This window comes from Natrix helvetica (genome assembly GCF_964273705.1).
Source record: "Natrix helvetica genome assembly, chromosome: 10".
NCBI lineage: Eukaryota > Metazoa > Chordata > Lepidosauria > Squamata > Natricidae > Natrix > Natrix helvetica.
The window spans coordinates 6,145,866-6,165,408 of record NC_138561.1 but is presented as its reverse complement, the minus strand read 5'-3'; the positions used below and the strand labels follow the sequence as shown (position 1 = coordinate 6,165,408).

The window sequence follows — 19,543 nt, the reverse complement described above, 5'->3', positions numbered from 1 at the left end:
TCTGCTGTGGGGCTGAGAAGAACCTGAATTAAAGTAGGTTAAATTACCTAACCTAGCATCCTAAATTTTAGATCGCTTGCTTTACAGAACTGGGTCCTGTTCCAAATTTGATTAACATCAGAAGCCATTTGAAGTTTATGATTGCCATCATTGCCACAGGGAGGAAGAGTGGGTTATTTTGTACTTGTGTATTGCAACTCATCTAGGTGAGTTTCAAAACAAAAAAGAATTATTTGGTTGCTAAAAGTCAACATTGCCTTGATGGCACGTAACCATTTAAAAAAATAAATTAGGTTAACTACCGCTATAGGTATCTGTTAACATTGAATTCATTTTCATCTTTTCCTTTTAAACTGGTTTATTGCCTTGTTGGACAGTTTCAGGTGCGGTGGGTTGAATCCTAAACTGAATTAATTCTGGAGGCTTTCAAGAAGAGACTGGACTGCCATCTGTCAGAAATGTTCGAATCCCTAGCGCCGCGTAGCGGAGTGAGCTCCCGTTACTTGTCCCAGCTTCTGTCAACCTAGCAGTTCGAAAGCATGTAAAAAATGCAAGTAGAAAAATAGGGACCCCCTTTGGTGGGAAGGTAACAGCATTCTGTGCACCTTTGGCATTGAATCATGCTGGCCACATGACCACGGAGACATCTTCGGACAGCACTGGCTCTTTGGCTTTAAAATGGAGATGAGCACCGCCCCCTAGAGTTGGGAACGACTAACATCGTGATGGAAAACCTAGGTTCCTCTCTGTGGGCACATACATCATCGCCAGCTGCTGTTCTGGTTTCTGGTGGGCACAGCTGGCCAGTTAGTCTTCATGGGTGCTGGAGTGGCTTAAAACGCCTGAAAACGCCCTGAAAATGCCCCCCAAAACACCCTCAAAATACCCCAAAAAACAGACAAAAAAGGCATGCGCATGCCAGCCAGCTAGTATTCGGGTTTCCACTGCTCCAGTATGTGCATGCACACACATGTATGAACGTTCCAGCTTGGGCACTCGGTGCTGAAAAGATCCGCCGTCATTGGACTAACACATATGTGTGAGGGGAACCTTTACCTTTAGTTTAATGAAAAGAAGGAAAAGAAGTGGCATGAGAGCAGTGTTCCAGTTTTATTTTTTATTCGGCGTATGGCACGTGTTAGCCATGGATCACTGAGGTGGCTGGCTGCTTCTATGAAAGGAGTTTTTTCAGGCAGTGTTATCTTTACCCCCGGGACGCCTGAATGCCGGTAGGCGATCGAGGGACGCTCCTTTCTTGTCCCTACATGGTTTATTGGCTCATGGGAATCGAGCCGCCGAGCTGCCGACCTCAGCGGTGCGCAGGCCTGCCACATGAGCCACCGTCGCCCCCTCTCTTCCAGTATTTGAGGGCCTTAAAATCTCTTTCAGTTTGGAAGCCATTTTTTATTTTTGCTTCCTGACTGCCGCCTACTTTCACCTGGGAGGGTTTTGTTGTTGTTGGAGCAGTGGAAATGTAGCCATAACAACATTTTTTTACCCTGGGAGTCAAGGACAATTGCCTACACCCGGATGGGAGTGACTGGGGATTGTTTCCAGTTGCCATAGATTGGACAATGTGGGTGAACTTGTAGGTGTTGAGCAGGCTTGTGAACTTTCACAACTCTCACAGGGCTGTGGGGAAAACCTGGATGCTTTCGGATTCGGGTTTTCCCAGATGTGCCAACCTGGCATTTCAAATAAAGTGGAACTTTGAGGAACTTCAAGCCTTGGAGTCTTCTTTCTTTGGGGGTGTTTCTTGGAACCCTTGATGGCAGTGAGAAGGTGGTTTTCCCGATCGGATATGGGGTGGAACCTCCAGCTAGACTGGATGGAGGGATTAAGTTTAAGAGTTTAAGAGTCCTTGCAGAAAGCAGGTGTGTCCTCCCTCCAGAATTCCTGGAGACTTATCTGACCATTCCCAAGGGAATGTAGTCAGCCTGGTGAGATTCTGGTAACATCGGTGACTAGCAATAAAGTTTCCACTTAAGGTCATCCACAAGTTGTTCTGGTTGTTTGTGCCTGACAAGAAGCCATTTCGCGAGAGAAGATCCTTTCATAGCTGAATAGGTAGGGGCTTAGATTGATGGTGGCCAGTGTGGCAGCCCATCCATTTTTGCTTGCCCCCAAATACATGGAACCAACAGCAGTACATGGTAGTTGCTTAAATACATTTGTGAGATCATTCTAGTTCTAGGACTTCGGATCATAGGATTAAAGGACCTTGGAGGTCTTCTAGACCAACGGTCAGTTGCTCATCTTCGCTTTGAAGCTCGCCATGGCCAGGGAAGCTGGGGGCATGTGGGAGGGGAAATATGCTGGAGGCGTGAAGGAATGTTGTGGGGAATTGAGGAGTATGGATGCTAACAGGAACCAGAGGTGCCAAACTGATCCATCTGCGCCAGGGATGGGCTACTGGGGGTTCGCATGGGTTTGGGAGAACCTCTAGCTGTGCAATTTGGAGAACCCCCAAATCCCACTCCTGGCTGGCACCCCCCTCCCAGGTGCCCTCACGCAACCTGTTTTGGATGCAGGTAAGTGCAGGGGCCGCGCAGAGCCTGGGGAGGCCATTTTCGCCCTCCCAAAGGCTCGACGAAAGCCTCCAGAGCCCAGGAAGGGCAAAAATGCCCCCCCCAGCTGTGGTGCAAGAGACCGACTAGGCCATGCCCACCATGGTCACACCCACCCAACAACCAGGCAGAGAACCCCTTGCTAAAATTTTTGAAGCCCACCCCTGTATCTGCCGAGCTTCAAGGATGCCAGACCCCGGGAAAGGAATGTATACAGGCTCCTGTGGCACAAAGCTCCCAAAACATCAGAATGAGACCTGATCTGACTGGGCTCCCAGGGGAGAGGGTTTTGGACATTGGGAGATTGCTTCCAATCTATGATTTTTGCATGGTTTTTCCTCCGAGCTTGCCTCATCCGTGCTGCATGCAGCACCTCTAGTACAAATACCCTTTCTCTAAATCCTATGGAGTCAAGGGTCTTTCTTTCCTAGAGAGTAGCTGCGGCTAGACTGACACCAGCTAGCTGCCCAACCTGATCCTCTCTTTAATTTGGTATATTTAACGAGAGATTAAAGGAAAGGTAAGAGGACTGTCAGACTGGCCCAAATGGGACATGTCTTCACACTCACGTCGTCTACAAAAAAAAACCCACAACAACAACCAGAAGGTGAAAGAGGAAGACTCTTGGTGGTACAGACAAACATTCTCTTTATTAAGCTACACATGAATTTTTCCATTAGTCAGAGAAAGAAATTGGCAGTGTCTAATAGATCACAGAAACCTCACCAATTGGTAATAGAAAGGCTTAGAAAGATCTGGCATTTTTTAAAGAGACGTGTATAGGTTTTGTTTGTGTGTGTGTGTATGTTTGTGTGTGTGTTTAGTTTTCTTCTGCATTTTTGTTCCAGATTTTAATTGAAAAAGGGTGCAATTGGCTTTTTCCAGCAAAGGTACTTCTTACAAGTGAAAGGTGAACAACCTCTGATTGCTTAATCAGAGTAGAAATGACAAAACGTTGATCATGAAAATGGTGGCTTTTAAAATAATAGAAACACTACATTCGATTTTGGTTTTCATATTTTTTTTTCATTTTTTGTTGCTTTTTATGCGTGTTTTTAATTTTTATATCATTTTTTCCTAGTTTTTTTGTCTTTTTTGTTTGTTTTTGCAGCACAAACAACCCCACGAGAGAGAGAGAGAGAAAGAGAGGGAAGAAGACAGAGAGAGAGAGAGAGAGAAAGAAAGAGAGGGAGAGAGGGAGGAAGAGAGAGAAAGACGGGGAGAGAGGGAAGGAGAGAGAGAGAGGAGAGAGAAAGTGATGGGGAGAGAGGGATGAAGAGAGAAAGAGGGAGGAAGAGAGGGAGAAAGGGAGGAAGAGAGAAAGGGAGGGAGAGGGAGGAGAGGGAGGAAGAGGGGGAGAGGGAGGAAGAGAGACGGGAGAGAGGGAGGAAGAGAGAAAAAGAGAGGGAGGAAGAGACAGAGAGAGAGGGAGGGGGAGAGACAGAGAAAAAGAGAAAGAGAAACAAGGGATACCACCACAAAACAAAAGGACTGGAAAAGAAGAAGGGAATGAAAAGCAAGATGAAGAAATGGATTCATGGGGAGCATGGAAACTTTAAAACATAAAATGAAATCAAATTCAGAGAGAGGAATTTTTTTTAAAAAAATCCTCCCAACCCAATTAATCCATTTACCAAAAAAAAAAAAAAAAAGACTGAAAATGGTGTATGGTACAAAGTGGCCTTCAAAGCAGAACAAACATCCAAACAAGATCACAGAGAGAATTTCGGCCCCTTTGGACCAGTGACAGCTGTGCTTTCGTAGAAACAAAATACAGAACCAGAGAGTGAACAAGACAAGCAGAACAATCATCATTAAACCCTTCTCCCCCACCCCAAATAAAATGTATCCCCGTTTTCTTGGCCAGTCCTAAAGTGAGAGTAGCGCCCGATAGTAGTTTTGGGAGGACTTTTGTGGAGGATCAAGGGGAGGGAGGAGGTTGTGAATATGTATAGCTATGACTATGACTATGACAATAAACCTGGATATTTCCCATTGGTGTTTCCTCGCCATCTTGGTGCATCTAAACCTACATCTTATCAGCTTCAAACCTAAGGTGTGGGGGAAATGTCTTGATCGTACCGCCTCCGTTTCTCCGTGTCCCGTGGACAAAAAATCAGCACCTGTTATAATAGGAAGGATTGGGGAGGCAAGACCAACATTCCCCTAACATCTGGGTCATTTGCTCTACTGTCTATTATGAGGAGCTCCTCTGGCCAATTCCCAAACATTCACCGAAGCAAAACAAGGAGGCCCCTTTTCAACCATCAAAGTTCTGATGGGGGCCGACACAACCATCTCGGAAGGGGGTGATGCCTTCCTCAGCATTGGTTCACTCCATCGGTGTGTCTGTGTCTCTGTGTGTGTGGAGAGAGGGAGCGAGCAAGAGGTGGCATGTAGGTGAGTCTTGTGTAGATATGAAGGCGTGGTTGGGTGTTGCTTGCATGTGTCAACAGGAAGCACCTGAGCAACCCTTCCCCAGCAGGGGTGGGGTCTGCCCGGCTTTAATGCCGGTGTGCTCGCACTGCGCGCTTCTCAAACATGCGCAGTTCAATTAAAATTACTCTGCGCATGCACAGACAAAAAAAAAACAAGATGGTGGCAACGGCGATGAGGGAATTGGTTCAGGGGCATGGCAGGCCTGGGTCGCCGCCAGTTCCAGCAACGCAGGCCGCCATACCACTACTGGTGTGGCTAAACTGGGCTGAACTGGTCAGAACCCACCACTGTTCCCCAGCACCCGTGTCGAGCAAATTTTGGATTCTTCTCATCTTCTCTTTTGAGGTTGACTTGTTAATATCAAAAGACTTGGGCAAAGACTCCCTTTCGTTGCATCTCATAAAACTAGCCACGATTCTAACACAGCAGGACACATCAATGCAACGCAAAAAAAATAAAAAGTTTGCGTCAACCTGAGGCTGGAGTTTGGGAGCAGAAAGTCTACTCTAGAAAGGTCAGAAGATGTCTTGGGCCTGAACGCAAAGGGCGGGTGTGGCATGCGTGGATGGGGCTACTTCCAAATAAGCACTAAAAGGATCCCTTCTCCTAGTTACAGTCAAATAATCAATGTTATTGGTTCTAGGTTGGTTCTAGGTGCTCCTTACACCACCTAGCAGTTCAAAAGCATGCAAATGCGAGTAGATGAATAGGTAACCCGTCTGCAGGAAGATAACAGCGCTCTGTGACGTCGTGCTGGCCACATGACCATGGGGATCTCTTTGGACAACGCTGGCGACCCTTGGCCAAGAAATGGAGATGAGCACCGTGCCGTAGAGTCGGACATGACTAGATGGGAAAACCTTTACTTTGAATAAACGTTGTACTACCTCCTTGGTCATTTGGCCGTGTCCTTGACATGCAAGGGTGAATGTCCTCTCCTTGTGTGATGGGGCCACGGGTGGTAAGTCCAACTTTCAAACCATGGATGGGATTTCCCCGTTTCTTGGCCTCCCTTGTGGATGGGAAGAGGAAATGGGAAGGACCAAATTGATCAAACTTTAGCTTGGGGGAAAGGAAGGGATTCCTATCAAGCCAAGGGTGGGGTGAGTTGGCTGAACAGTGTGGTCTCTTGGTGGAGGGACGCTGGGGAAGCCTGTGTTTCGTGCACATTTTTTTTTCAATTTTCCCTTTCCCGTTGCTTTTAACCCTTCCAAAGTTGATGGGACCAACAAATTGGGACCTCTCGGTGTTAAAGAAACGTTTCCATACATAAAGATTTCTTTTTTAAAAATCCTTTAGAGCTAAGGGGAGGGGGGGGAAAGCCTTTTCTTAAAGCACCCTATGCATAAATGCCTTTAAAAAAATAACATTGCTACTTTTTATTTATTTTTAGTTAAAAGAAAACGGTTTCCTTTTTAAACTTGCCGGAGAGTTCATTCCTTAAAGACGTGGCTAAAACACTTTAGAAAAATTAACTGATTTCATCACTCGGTTATTTCCTTATTCATTATTATTTTCCTCTATGTTTTCCTGAAGGAAGGAAAGAAGGAAGGGGGAAAAAGGGAAGGAGGCTGAATTATCTGCCATTACGTTACTTTAAACAGGAAAGAAGAACTAAGTTCCCGAGATGGGAATCCTTTGAGGCAAGATTAAAATTAACAAGTGCATCTTTGCAATGAGTCTGTCTGCGTCAACCTGATGCCTTTTCAGTTACCAACTTGCACGGTTCATTTTTACTGTGTGTTATGTGTGTGTTTGTGTGTGTGTGTGTGTTTGTGAGACTCGCACTTTGCTTTGCCTTTTTTTTTCAAATATTTTATTATATATTATTATTATTTTCCCTCTCGCTGTGATTGTTTCCAAAGATGCTGCTTGCTATACAGGATGGGAGGAAGGGGGAAGGAAGAGGGGAGAGGGAGGGGTCAGTATAAGCCGCAGCCTCGAAGATTATTGGCAATGATGATGTCGGTGACGGCATCAAATACAACCTGGATGTTGCCTGTATCTGTTGCACAGGTCATGTGACAATAAATCTCCTTGTTCGGCGAACGGTTTTTGCTTTCAAATTGTGCTTGGATATAGGCCGCTGCGTCTTCGTACGTGTTGGGTCCTGCGGAGAAGGAAGAATTTGTTAGGAATGGCGGCTCAACTTCGACGGCAAACTTTGGTGTAGTGGGGCTAGGAGAAAGGCGGCCCTGAGTTCTAATCCTGCCTTAGCCAGCTGGGCCAGCCATTCTCTCTCAGCCCTAGTGTTCTGACTGAGGCTTCCCAAGAGCATGAAGCAAACTCCTCGTCCTGACAAAAACCTCTTTTATTAATTTCCTGTGAATTCCGCTCATTCACAACCAGCAAAGCCTTTCAAGGGAGGATTTACAGTCACAGACCTTATCTGGCTTGGAGAGCTGCCAGGCCGATATCTGCAAAACTTGGCAAGGAGTCTCGGAGAGTCACGAACCAATGAAGCGAACTAATGGTCTCCTGCAAACTCCACTCCCCTTTCGCTCCTCTTTTATTTCCTCTGGGAGGGGCCATTCATCATCCACCTGTGGCCTTACTCCCAAGTTGACCCTTGTTCCTTAGCTGTTTCCTTCGTCTGGCAGCTCTGCACATGCCCACACTGGGAACAGGCTCCAGCTGTTCATCTGCCTCACTGATATCTCACTCTGAAGGCAGCTGATAACTGGCATACAGCCCTGGCCCCATCTCTGCCTCTGACACAGAGCCCTCATCAGAGCCTTCCCCAGACTCCAGGACTGGCCCATGTTCCTCCCCAAACTCCTCACTGTCCGAATCTGCTGCCAGCTCTACTGACCGCTGGAGTGCCACCACACCTAGGAAGAAGGGTCTGGCAAATGGCTTCTGTGCCCAAATCTATTTGAACAAGCCTAGCCCATGTTTGAGAGCCAGGTGTGGTGGTTAAGGCATCAGGCTAGATACCAGGAGATTAAGAGTTGTTGTTTTGCCTTAGGCACAAAGCCAAGTGAGTGATCATAGGCCAGTCACCCTCTCAGCCCTAGGAAGGAGGCATTGGCCAACCACTTTTGTGCCCAAATCTATTTGAACAAACCTAACCATGTTAGACAGCCAAGTTTGATGTAGTATTTAAGGCATCGGCCTAGATCTCCGGACTGACCAGATCGGTCTGCTGCAGAAGAAAAACAGAACTTTCTAGGATTCCCAGACCAGTGAGTGTTGTTACACCCTAATAATGTTGACATGTTATTTCAGAAATAAATATTTCAGTTATTTCAGTTCATCAGGAGAGGTTCTCGTTTTAGAACAGTTTGTGCAAAGAAGTTTATTTTTTGCACAGATTCTCTGTAATATAAGGAACCCCATCCTCTTCTCTCTCTCTCTCTCTCTCTCTCTCTCTCTCTCTCTCTCTCCTCTCCCTCTCCCTCTCCCTCTCCCTCTCCCTCTCCCTCTCCCTCCCTCCCTCTCCCTCTCCCTCTCTCAATAAGCCTCTGGGACGTGGATTCCATTCAAGTCACAATGTGGAGCCAACTGAATTCACTTCAATGAAGTGAAGCCATGATGTCATTTGCCCCATTGAAACTCCTGGTGTCACTCACACTGACAGCCCCCTCTGGAACAATCACAAGCCTGAAAGGGACTTTTAGCCGTGGAGGAGGCTGTCAAATCAACCCAAAGCGAAGCAACGTGACAACTGTGTGTTGTTCTGTAGAAAACCAGGGGTTTTGTGTTGCTTCACAAAGTTTCATTAAAAGCATCTTTGGTTGCATTCTGGCTTGCAACTCTGCAGAGTTTTCCAACTCCAGTGTGTTAACACAAGACTGGACTCTTTATTCCTCGTATCCTGGAAGTTTCTTAATTGCACTGGGTAATGGCAGTATTTCTCAGGGATGGAAGGAGGAGGGAAGAAGTTTTAAATTTTAAGCAACTAGAACTCAACTCTGGTGCATTTGAGTACCATGAAGATGGTGCCTCAAAAAACCAATCTCGATCATTAAAGAGTAGATCCATGACTTAACTCATGTTTTGAATTCCAATTGAGAACATAAAGATCATTCCATGATTTGGCTATCCCTGTGACCTGTGGCTATTTTAAATTATATTTTAAAATTCTGCACCCTTATCCAGGTTAATAAGACAACAGCTGAATTAGAACAAGCTAGTGTTCCATGGAACCTCTGCAGCTCTGTCAACAGCTGGATAGAAGAGTGGGAACCAGGGTGGGCATTCACTTACTTTCCCTACCGGTTCGCAAGTGTGACTGTGCGCAAGCCCACCTGTGATTTCCACTACTGGTTCTGGTGATCCAGTCCGAACCGGCTGACTACCACCTCTGGTGGGAACTCCCTAAACCAGTGTTTCTCAACATCAGCAACTTTTAAGACGAGTGAACGTCAACACCCAGAATTCCCTCGCCAGGCTGGCAGGAGAATTCTGGGAGTTGAAGTCCTTAAAGTTTGCTGGGGCTCAGAAGCACTGTTCTAAGGCTAAGGTAAGGACCCTGTTACTCTCCATTCATTCTTCTGAACCAAATCTTTGAATTATTGAATGAAATCAAAACAGATGCCTTCAGAATGATTAAACAACACACACACCTTGGTTGCCATTCAGAGTCTGAAGGGGATTTTTGCACTTAGGCAAACAGGCTATTTCTGATTGGAACCGAAAGAATTGCAAATCCCAGCTGACTCATTTTTTGTTTAAAAAACCAACTGTACAGTTGGATTGGATTGATTCGACTTCAAGTTCTCAGATTCAGAAGGTTGTGTTGCCCAATTTGTGTTGCCCAATTTTAGAAGACCGGGGTTGAATTAAGAGCAATAGCAATAGCACTTAAGACATATACCACTTCATGGTGCCTTACAGTACTCTCTGGACAGTTTACAATGCCAGCATATTACCCCCAGCAACCTGGGTCCTCATTTTACCAACCTCGGAAGGATGGAAGGCTGAGTCAACCTTGAGTCGGTCAGGATCGAACTGCTGACAGTCAGCAGAATTAGCCTGCAATACCGCATGCCAACCACTGTGTCACTATGGCGCAAGAGTCCAGGATCTTCATGCTAGAATGCTCTCTAGTGTTTCAAGAGACTCAGCTTGACCGGTGAGGCCCAACATTCCTAGATGTCTAGTACAAGCCAAAATGATGTCATTGATGTGATGACATCACAGCATGGGTGGGATTCAGCCGGTTCAGACCAGTTGGGATGAACCGGATGCTAATTTTACATCCGGTTCACTGAACTGGTAGTTACAAGGACTGGCTGGCCATGCCCACCCCAACCCTCCCCTCCAAGGAGTTTCCACATGGCCCATTTTGGATGCCAGGTAAGTACAGGACCTGGAAGTCTGGAAACAGTTTCTGGCCTCCAGTTTCTGGCCTCCAGAGGGCCTGGGGAGCACAGGAGAGGCCGTTTTTGCCCTCCCGGAGGCTTGAGGAAAGCCTCCAGAGCCTGGGGAGAGCAAAAAGTCCCTCCCCACCTTGGTGCAGGAAGCCAGGTAGGCCACGCCCACCACTGCCACGCCAACCCAGCAACTGGGCAGAGAACCGGTTGCTAACATTTTTGAATCCTACTCCTGCATCACAGTGCATCAGATGTCAATCCCCCTCCCATGTGGATGCTTGGATTGGTTAGGCCAGTGATAGGAAAATATTTCGGCACCGAGTGCCCAACATGTCTGCATGTGCACGCACTGGAGTGCTGGAAACATGAAGACCAGCTGGCTGGTGAGCGCATGCTTGATTTTGGCCATTTTCAGGCCGTTTTTTGGGCTGCTTTCAGGCTGTTTTTCAGGCCATTTTCCAGCTGTTTTGCAGCCCCCAAAATGGCCTGAAAACGGCCCCCCAAACCACCCCATAATAGGCCCCAAAACAGCCTGGAAAATGGCTGTTTTTGGAGCCGTTTTCAGGCCGTGAAAACCAGCTGGCTGGTGCTCATGAAGTGCTGCTGGCAATGGCACATGCCCGCAGAGAGGACTCTGCATGCCACCTCTGGCATGCGCGCCATAGATTCGCCATCATGGGGTTAGCCCTTGCAGTCTAGAGGTCTATTTTTCAAACTCAGTAACTTTAAGATGCGTAGACATCGATTCCCAGAATATTTCTGGGAGTCGATGTCCACGCATCTTAACGTTGGCCAGGCTGCAAAACACAGATCTAAGAACCCAAGACTTACCTGTGTATTCAGGGAAGCAAATGGTCAGAGGCGATTTTTTTATCTTCTCACCAAACAGGTCTTTCTTGTTGAGGAAGAGAATGATGGAGGTATCGATGAAGAATTTGTTGTTACAGATGGAGTCGAAGAGCATTAAAGACTCATGCATACGGTTCTGCATTGGAAAGAAGGAAGGAAGTGGTGGGAGAGAAGGAAATAAAGGGGGGATTGGAGAGAGAGAGAGAGAAAGAAACCAAGTTAAGCTTAAGAGAAAAGAACAATTGCCAAGCCGGCAGTGAAAACAAAAGTTAAAGAACCCTGTTGGGTGAATCATTGTTTAGGATACAGAGGTAAGAAAATTGGAGGTTAGTTTCGTTTGTATGAAGGATCTGGGTTTTGTCTTCATGCTGCTGTCTCTTTTTTGCTTTACTTTGAGCATGTAGTACAGGTTTACAGAAAGCATGAGATCAAGACTGCCACTGTTTGGAAGTCCTAATGCTTTCTTCCTAGTTCTCTTTCTCCTTTAAGTCATCCAGAAAATTCACCTCGCATGATAGAGCTGGTGAGAATAAGAAAGATGCTACACCTAGTTGAGGAAGTGAAAAAGGTTAGAAGTCCCTGCTTTCTTATCCTTTTTATCTTCTCTTGCATCTTTCTTTCTTTCTTTCTTTCTTTCTTTCTTTCTTTCTTTCTTTCTTTCTTTCTTTCTTTCTTTCTTTCCTTCCTTCCTTCCTTCTCTTTCTTTCTGTCTTTCTTTCTTTCTCTCTTTCTCTTTTCTTTCTTTCTTTCCTTCCTTCCTTCCCTCCCTCCTTCCCTCCCTTGATATTTCTTTGTTTTTGTACTTTAACTCACAATAAACTCCAATTAAAAAAAAAAAAAAACCAGGAGTGATTTCAGTGGTGTAGTCATAGCTTTTTTGATCTTCTGCTATCCTGTTTCCCTGAAAATAAGACCTCCCCGGATAATAAGCCCAACTGGGCTTTTGAGCGCATGTGCTCAACCCCCAAAATAAGCCCTCCCTGAAAATATTGCAACACAGCAGCAGCCATGAGGTGACCACACTCGCCGCCTCCTGCACCTCAAAAATAACAGGAGCTCCCCGAAAATAAGGCCAGGTGCTTATTTCAGGGTCAAAATAAAATAAGACCATGTCCTATTTTTGGGGAAACATGGTAGTTACTTCCCGAAAACATTTTCTTCCACTATGGTATTCTGTATTCTCTAAATTCTTTACATCTCCATAAACCTCTAAAATCTTTAAATGTCTATGTGCACTTTTCTCTTTCTCAGGAAACTGTTAGGATGAAAAATGTCCTTATTAAGAAGTGGTGTAGACATCTTCTGCTATATTTTTACCTATGGTTTTCCTCACATCTGCCTTTGTTAGTTAAAGGTAAAGGGGTCTCTGCAGCTTTTACTCCCCTAGTTGTTGTTGATACTATGGGGTGGTGCATTTCTATGGTCATGTGGCCAGTGGGATGTCACGGAATGCTGTTGCCTCCCCACCAAAGTGGTACCTATTTATCTACTTGCATTTGCATGCTTTCAAACTGCTAGGTTGGCAAGAGCTGAGGCGAGGACAGGAGCTCATCCCATTGCATGGCACTAGGGTCTCAAACCTGAACTGTCGGTTTTCCAGCCAACAAGCCCAACCTCTTAACCTCAAGCCATCGCGACACCCTGCACTTCGTAGAGGGAAATCCAATAAAAGTGTCTCGGACACTAGAAAAGAGCTGGCACTTTATTAAGATTTGGTAACTAATAAATACACGACAGCCAATAAATTATTACAATAAGAATCAAAAGAACTCTTGGACTGGACTGAGGCTCATTCACACATCATACAAAATGATCATTAATACCATTGCGGCCGATCAAACATGCAAATTTTTTAAAAATCGGAATAAAAAGATTCTGCAGCTAATTTGCAAACATAAAGGAGAGATTCAGCAAACTCCCGTCTCCTTCAAAACTCATATCTCTGTAAAGCATTTTAAGCAGCCAGCAAGGAAAAAAGAAAGAAAAAAGAGGCACGATAAGAAAAAAAAAAGGAAATATCAAGAAGACTGGATAATATATTACAGGGTTGCATAGGACTTTTCAGACAGCCTCCAGACCCATTATTATTTTTTTATTGAGAGAGAAAGGGAAAATCATTAAATACACGTCGAGGTAAAGATACCTTTGTGTTGTGCTCAACTCCCTGGAAAGTCATGGACACATCCAAGCAATTTCCTTGGCAGCCATATTTTTTATTTATTTATCTAATGATGCTCATAACCTACTCCATTTCCAGGGAAGTCTGGGTGGTAGAGGATAACAACCACCATTATACAACTACTTTGCCATCGATTTCCACCCGCTTCCTTTTCCCTTCTTCTTCTTCTTCTTCTTAACTTCTTAGCAGCCCTGGGATTCTCTGAATGTCTCCCATCAAAGACTCAACTGGCCAAGTCCTATTTAGCTTCAGAGGTCAGCAAAAGGCCGGTCAGATGCTCCCACCCGTTGAGACACCTAGTGATGTCGAGGGTATCTCTCTAAATCTCTGGTCGAACCAGTGGCGTAGTGTGGGTTGTCAGCACCCGGGGCAAGTAATTTGCGCCCCCTAACCCGAGGGCGGCCCGACTGCAGCTGCCCCTGGGTCGGCATCAGTCAAGTGAGGCTCTCCATGCTGGCCTCCTGCCTTCCTCCCGAGGAGGAGCTCGACAGGGCAGCGGGAAAAGGCTTGACTGAAGGGAAGCAGGTGCTGCGGGGGTGGGAGGCGCACCAGGGGCTTCGGGAAGGTGCCGGCTCCCCGGGGAGCTCCAGGCGGAGCGGGAGGACGCGGTGGCGTTGCAGCGGCGGGCAGACGGAGCGCAGCGCCGCTCTCCGGCTCCCGCGGGGGTGGCGCGGCCGGTCTTGGCGGCTCCGCTGGGAGGTAGGCGGTGCGCAGGAGGGGCCTGGGCGGGCCGGGGCCGGGGAGCTTAGTTCGCGGGCCGAGCTGGGTGCGGAAAGAGGCAGCCACAGTCCGGCAAAGGGCGGCGCGGGGCGAGTCAGGGCGCCCCCCCCAGATGTTGCGCCCGGTGCGGCCGGCCCCCCCTGCACCCCCCACGCTACGCCACTGGGTCGAACCATTTGGGATGGCCAACGTTCAAACCCCTTCGACTTATTCAATATTGGTGTTATGCCCTGTCGGCCACCGGCCACACCAGCAGCCAAATCAGTGGAAGAGGAGGAAGGTGGGAGTCAGAGTCAGCATCAAGGCAACCTGGGAGCTCCGAGGGGGAAGAGGGGATGGAGCTGGCAGAGAAAGAGAGGCAGAGACGGAGCCTGGGATGTTCATCAGCCCTCAGATGGAGAGTCAACAGCCCCCAGTTCTGCAGGTGGCTGTTGAGGAAGTGGAGGAACAGCTGAGTCCAGTACCTGACGCACGGATGAGCAGAAGGCAGAGGAGAGGAGAGCAGTGGAAATCTATGGGCCGGTCCTTGGGAAGGAAGAGCCACCACTGCTAACAAGGCCCCACCCTTGCTCTGGGGATAAAAGGCAGGGGGTGGCGATGAATAGGTGTGGCAGACAACGATTCATCTTCTGGACGAATGGACGTGTTAGCCTGCGAGAGAAACTTTTTGCTAGGGCTGCCGGCATTCCAAATAAAGGAATCTTTTGAGTTCACCTCAGAAGATTTGCCGTGTTTGGGGAGCTGGGTCAGAACAATTGGCAAAAGGCTCCAAAAAAACCAGGAACGAGATTTTCCTGCCCTTTTGAGGTGGAAAACAGAAGAAATTGTAACACGGAGGTCCTGCCAGATCAAATGTTTTTCAATGAAATGACAAAAAGCAGCATCGGGCCGATGCATCTTGATTCATGCCGAAAAGGGCTGGAGGTTGTGGCATGGCAGCATGGTGGCTACTTGCATCATGTGCCCCCTTGATCCTCCTGCCACTATAGCATAACCCCAAAGTAGGTTTGACGCACTCAAACAGCAAAGCTCCCCTCGTCCTGTTCCAAACTTGGAAATGAAAAGGATTACAGCAGGGGTTCCTCAACCCCCAATCTGGGCACTGGCATCGGTCCGTGGCGTGCCAGAAACTGGGCTGCGCAAACATGCGAAGCTCCATCCCCATGGGAAACCACAGGCCCCCCCAAACAAACCACTCTCCCCAGAACCAGTTCCTGATGCCCAAAAGATTGGGGGAGCTGCTGGATTACAGGTTTGTTAAAAGGGGAAAAAATAATCAAATTAATCGAAACTTGCTGGCTTCACACACTACACAAACCTATAAGCTAGGGTTTATGGGCCATATGGGTGGACTCTAGACTAAAAGGAAATAAGTTACATTATGACTTGCTGTGATGGGCTAAGGCGGTCTTGATATACAGCAGTGAGGGCTAATATTTTTGTCTTTGCATGCCGAAAGCCCCCCCCCCCACATTGCAATGCACCCCCCCTGCACATGCATGTGTGACACCCCTCCCATGCTCCCCTGCACATGTGCATGTGATCCCCTGCCCTCTCCAGCTCCCTGCAAACGAGCGCACCTCTCCTGCATGCCCCCAGACCCGAAGACCAGCTGGCTGGCGGGAGGCACGCATGCGTACGCAATGGAGCTGGCCTGGGGCGACAGCTCGCACACCCACAGAGAGGGCTCTGTATGCCACCTGTGCCACGCATGCCATAGATTCGCCATCACGAATATATAGTATCAATTGTACCTTCGTGTCAGCCTCTGTTTCGTTATTTGCTTTTGGCTGCCGTTGAAACGGGGAGAGGGGGGCGGCTGGTATTTGGGAGGGGACCTTTTTCTCGTGCCAGAGAAAAATGGAAAAAGAGATCCCTAAGGTACAAAGAGCCCAAAAAGTCGTTTGTTTTACATCCCCCCCACCTTACAAGGGGCTACAACATGTTAGACAGACACATAAGATCTCTCTTGGGATGCCCAAAACCTTTTACAGAACATGTCTCCATTTTGACAATCGTTATTAAATAGCGATATTTAACAAATATTAAATTTTGGATTGCAGGATACATTATCCGCGGAGAGCATTGCATTACCTAGCAGGCTTTTAACCATTAACACGAAATCTCTTGTAGTCAGCCCTTCTCTGCAGTGCAGAGATGATTAAAAAAAACCCCAGCAATGTACTGCTTTGAGGCTCAGTTTGGTGTCATAGGCATTTGTTACACCCGACCGTGTTACCACAATGGCACGCGCACAATGACATCAGTAGGCAATTCACACCAGTTGAGTCACGATGTGAGTTGTTTGCGTTGATGATGTCACGCAGCACAAGAGTCATTTGACCTCTCTTTCACGCGGCACCACGGAACATTCTCTGCTAAGGATCTTCAAATACGTTAATAAGCAACGTAAGATGTTCGCACTATCGGTTACTGGAGCATTGCCGCTCACCTTGCCAGGATAACGATCAAAACCTCACAACCTCACCTAAACCCACCTTTTAAAGGTCACGTTTCACCTAAACACCAGAGTTTCGAAGTTGTTGGGCTGCAGAAGTCAAGCAGATGTTCTTAAGGGTGCCAATGCTGCATTTCCACCGCAGCTGTTTCACATGCTTTATGGCAAACAAGCCTGTGCATAGTCTCAAAGTTGAGTCCAGAACGAGCCTTGCCCTTCCTGTTATATTTTGGCATGGATTTTCTTTGGTTTAGGAGCACAACCGAGCCCAAAATTCCCGTTGCTAAGTGCGACTTTTGTTAAGTGGATTTTGCCCCATTTTACAGCCTTTCTGGCCACGGTGGTTAAGTGAATCACTGCGGTTGTTAAGTTAGTCACACGGTTGTTAAGTGAACCTGGCTTCCCCCTGGATTTTGCTTGTCAGAAGGTCGCAAAAGAGGATTATAAGACCCCCGGGATACTGCAACCGTCATAAATATGGGACCACTTGAGGAGGGTCTAAATTTTGATCACGTGACTATGGGGATGTTCTAATGGTCAGAAGTCACCTTTTTACAATACAATACAATAGTAGAGTTGGAAGGGACCTTGGAGGTCTTCTAGTCCAACCCCCTGCCTAGGCAGGAATAGGTTTTCCTGCCTAGGCAGGGGGTTGGACTAGAAGACCTCCAAGGTCCCTTCCAACTCTACTATTGTATTGTATTGTATTGTAAAAAGGTGACTTCTGGTGACTTTTCAGTTCCCTTGTAACTTTGATCACTAAATGAACTGTTGTAAGTCAAGGACTACCTGTAATAATAAATGTTGACAATGGGACCCTAATCTAAACCACTGGATGTAAAAGTTGGGCGCATCTGGATTTTAGTGGCCCATATCTCTTTGACTTCTGTGTCACACCTTTCCATCCAATCTCACTGAATTAATTTGTTATAGACGTCAGTTTTGTGAGCATCCACTGTTCCTAACAGTTCTGGTTTTCAGGAAATAAGTGTGTCAGGAATTGGGGAAACTATCGTTCAGATTGGAAGAAAAATAGTAGAATTTCCAAATTCTGCTTGAGTCCAGAAAAAGTTAGACCCTGATCACGTTAGAAAAAGGGTTGCAGCAGTGGTGAAATTCATTTTTTTTTACCACTGGTTCTGTGGGCGTGGCTTGGTGGGCGTGGCAGGGGAAGGATACTGCAAAATCGCCATTCCCACCCCACTCTGGGGTCAGCCAGAGGTGGCATTTGCCGGTTCTCCAAACGACTCAAAATTTCCGCTACCGGTTCTTCAGAACCTGCTGGATTCCACCCCTGGGCTGCAGGTTTCTGACTCTTTACATAGTGGGCAGAGTTTAAAAAATATCTAGAAATAGTGAGGTAACCATGACTATATTAAGATTTTTCAGAACTGATGAGACTATTTCTCCATCCTTCCCTTTTCCACCTGTAGCAAACAGAGAAACAATTAGGCACACAAATAATCAGGTAGGCGATGCAAAATGAAACAATAGCAATAACGTAGATGCATCATTGGAAGATTGGGGACAGGCTATCCTGGGGGGGGGGGGGGGATAATTGAACGATGTGGTTGTTAAAAGCCAAAACCAACTTAAGAGCACACAACTAATCACCCATCAGTCAGCAACCTCTTCAGGCTGTGTGATTTATACATTGCAACGTTGACTTTTCTTGTTACTGCATTACTGGAATACAGAATTATAGCATCCTTAATGCATGCAATATGCACGCTTCTCAAATGAATATCATAGCTTAATCCGCATTTGAAGAAGGCACTCATGTCGAAGAAGCCACCTATTTCTTTGTGGGCATGACTCACTGAAGAAGACCTTTTGTCAGTACTGATTTTACTGCTAAATAGGGTAGCACTAGCTTGTCATGTTTGTTGTGGTTACTCATTCCTGCAGAGGGCAATTATACAACAATGAACTAAGAATATTGCTAGGTTTAAACAGGAGCATGTCTCTATTTGCAGGCTAATTACCTTCCCTCTTTTTGTGGCAAAAGAGATAATGCCCTGTTGAATTGCTTTGAGATTGAAGACAGTAATGTAGCTTCCTCCAATGTCATGGGGAATCCCCCCTGTTCTTGAGCATGCCACGCTACAGGAGGCTATATTAAAATTTTAAAAGCCAAAGATAAGGAGATGCTTTAAGATTGGAAAACACTGCAAAAATATATATGCAAGTATTGAATTTGGGATTTCCACCAAGGCTTTTGTATTGATTTAGGATGTGTCTGGGCAAGATAAGTAGAATTGTACTATTTTTTAGTTCCTCAAAGCGATTCATTTGAAACAGAGTATGTGCAAATATTTAAGGACGGAAGGAGCCTGTGTTGTAGCAATCTAGTGCATTTTCGCAGCCATGGTTAGACGTCCCTGCAAGAATTATGCAGACACGTTAGGTGCCTTCCCCAAATGGCAAAATTGCACCTTCCTAAATTCCCGAGCAGAATTGGTCAATTGCATCATTTCATACATTGGGAATGTACCAAATCCGTGTTTGTCAAAGTTGCCAACTTTTAAGATGCATGGGTTTCAAATTCCAGAATTCTCCAGCCAGATAAGAAAGTCAAAATCCTCCCAGAATTCCCTCTGCTGGCTGGGAAATTCTGGGAGTTGATGTTCACCCATTTTAAAAGTCGCCAAGTTTGAGAAATATATATATATTTTAAAAAGCCTAAAATTATTGCAAAGATGTTCCAGGTAAACCGGAAGTCCACCTATCCTTCACAGTAAGATGGGTGCAATTTCAGCCATTTTAAGATGTGTGGACTTTGTGCTGGCTGATGAATTCTGGGAGTCTACACACCTTAAAGCAGGAGTCGTCAACCTTTTGGACCTCAAGGGACCACTAAACCCATAATTTTAAATCCCACGGACCAGTAATATGATCTGCCTAATGACCGGCTGGGTGGGCAGGGCAAGGTGGTCATGTGACTGGGTGGGCATGGCCAACTCAATGTCACTCACGTCAAGGGGTGCCTTACCAGCCTCTATTCGCTCTTCCC

General features: G+C 46.5%; 1 protein-coding gene across 1 annotated transcript in view; it reads right to left on the bottom strand.

Moving 5' to 3' along the window:
- Positions 1 to 3,198: 3,198 nt before the first annotated feature.
- The window catches only part of GNAO1 (G protein subunit alpha o1), a 233,568-nt gene continuing 217,223 nt past the window's right edge, over positions 3,199 to 19,543 (bottom strand). Inside the window, exons 9-10 of the mRNA XM_081963390.1 lie at positions 11,156 to 11,309; positions 3,199 to 7,116 (exon numbers count right to left, since the gene is read on the bottom strand). Of these exons, the coding sequence (XP_081819516.1) occupies positions 6,929 to 7,116; positions 11,156 to 11,309 (342 nt within the window). The 3' untranslated portion in view covers positions 3,199 to 6,928. The remainder of the gene's footprint in view (positions 7,117 to 11,155; positions 11,310 to 19,543) is intronic.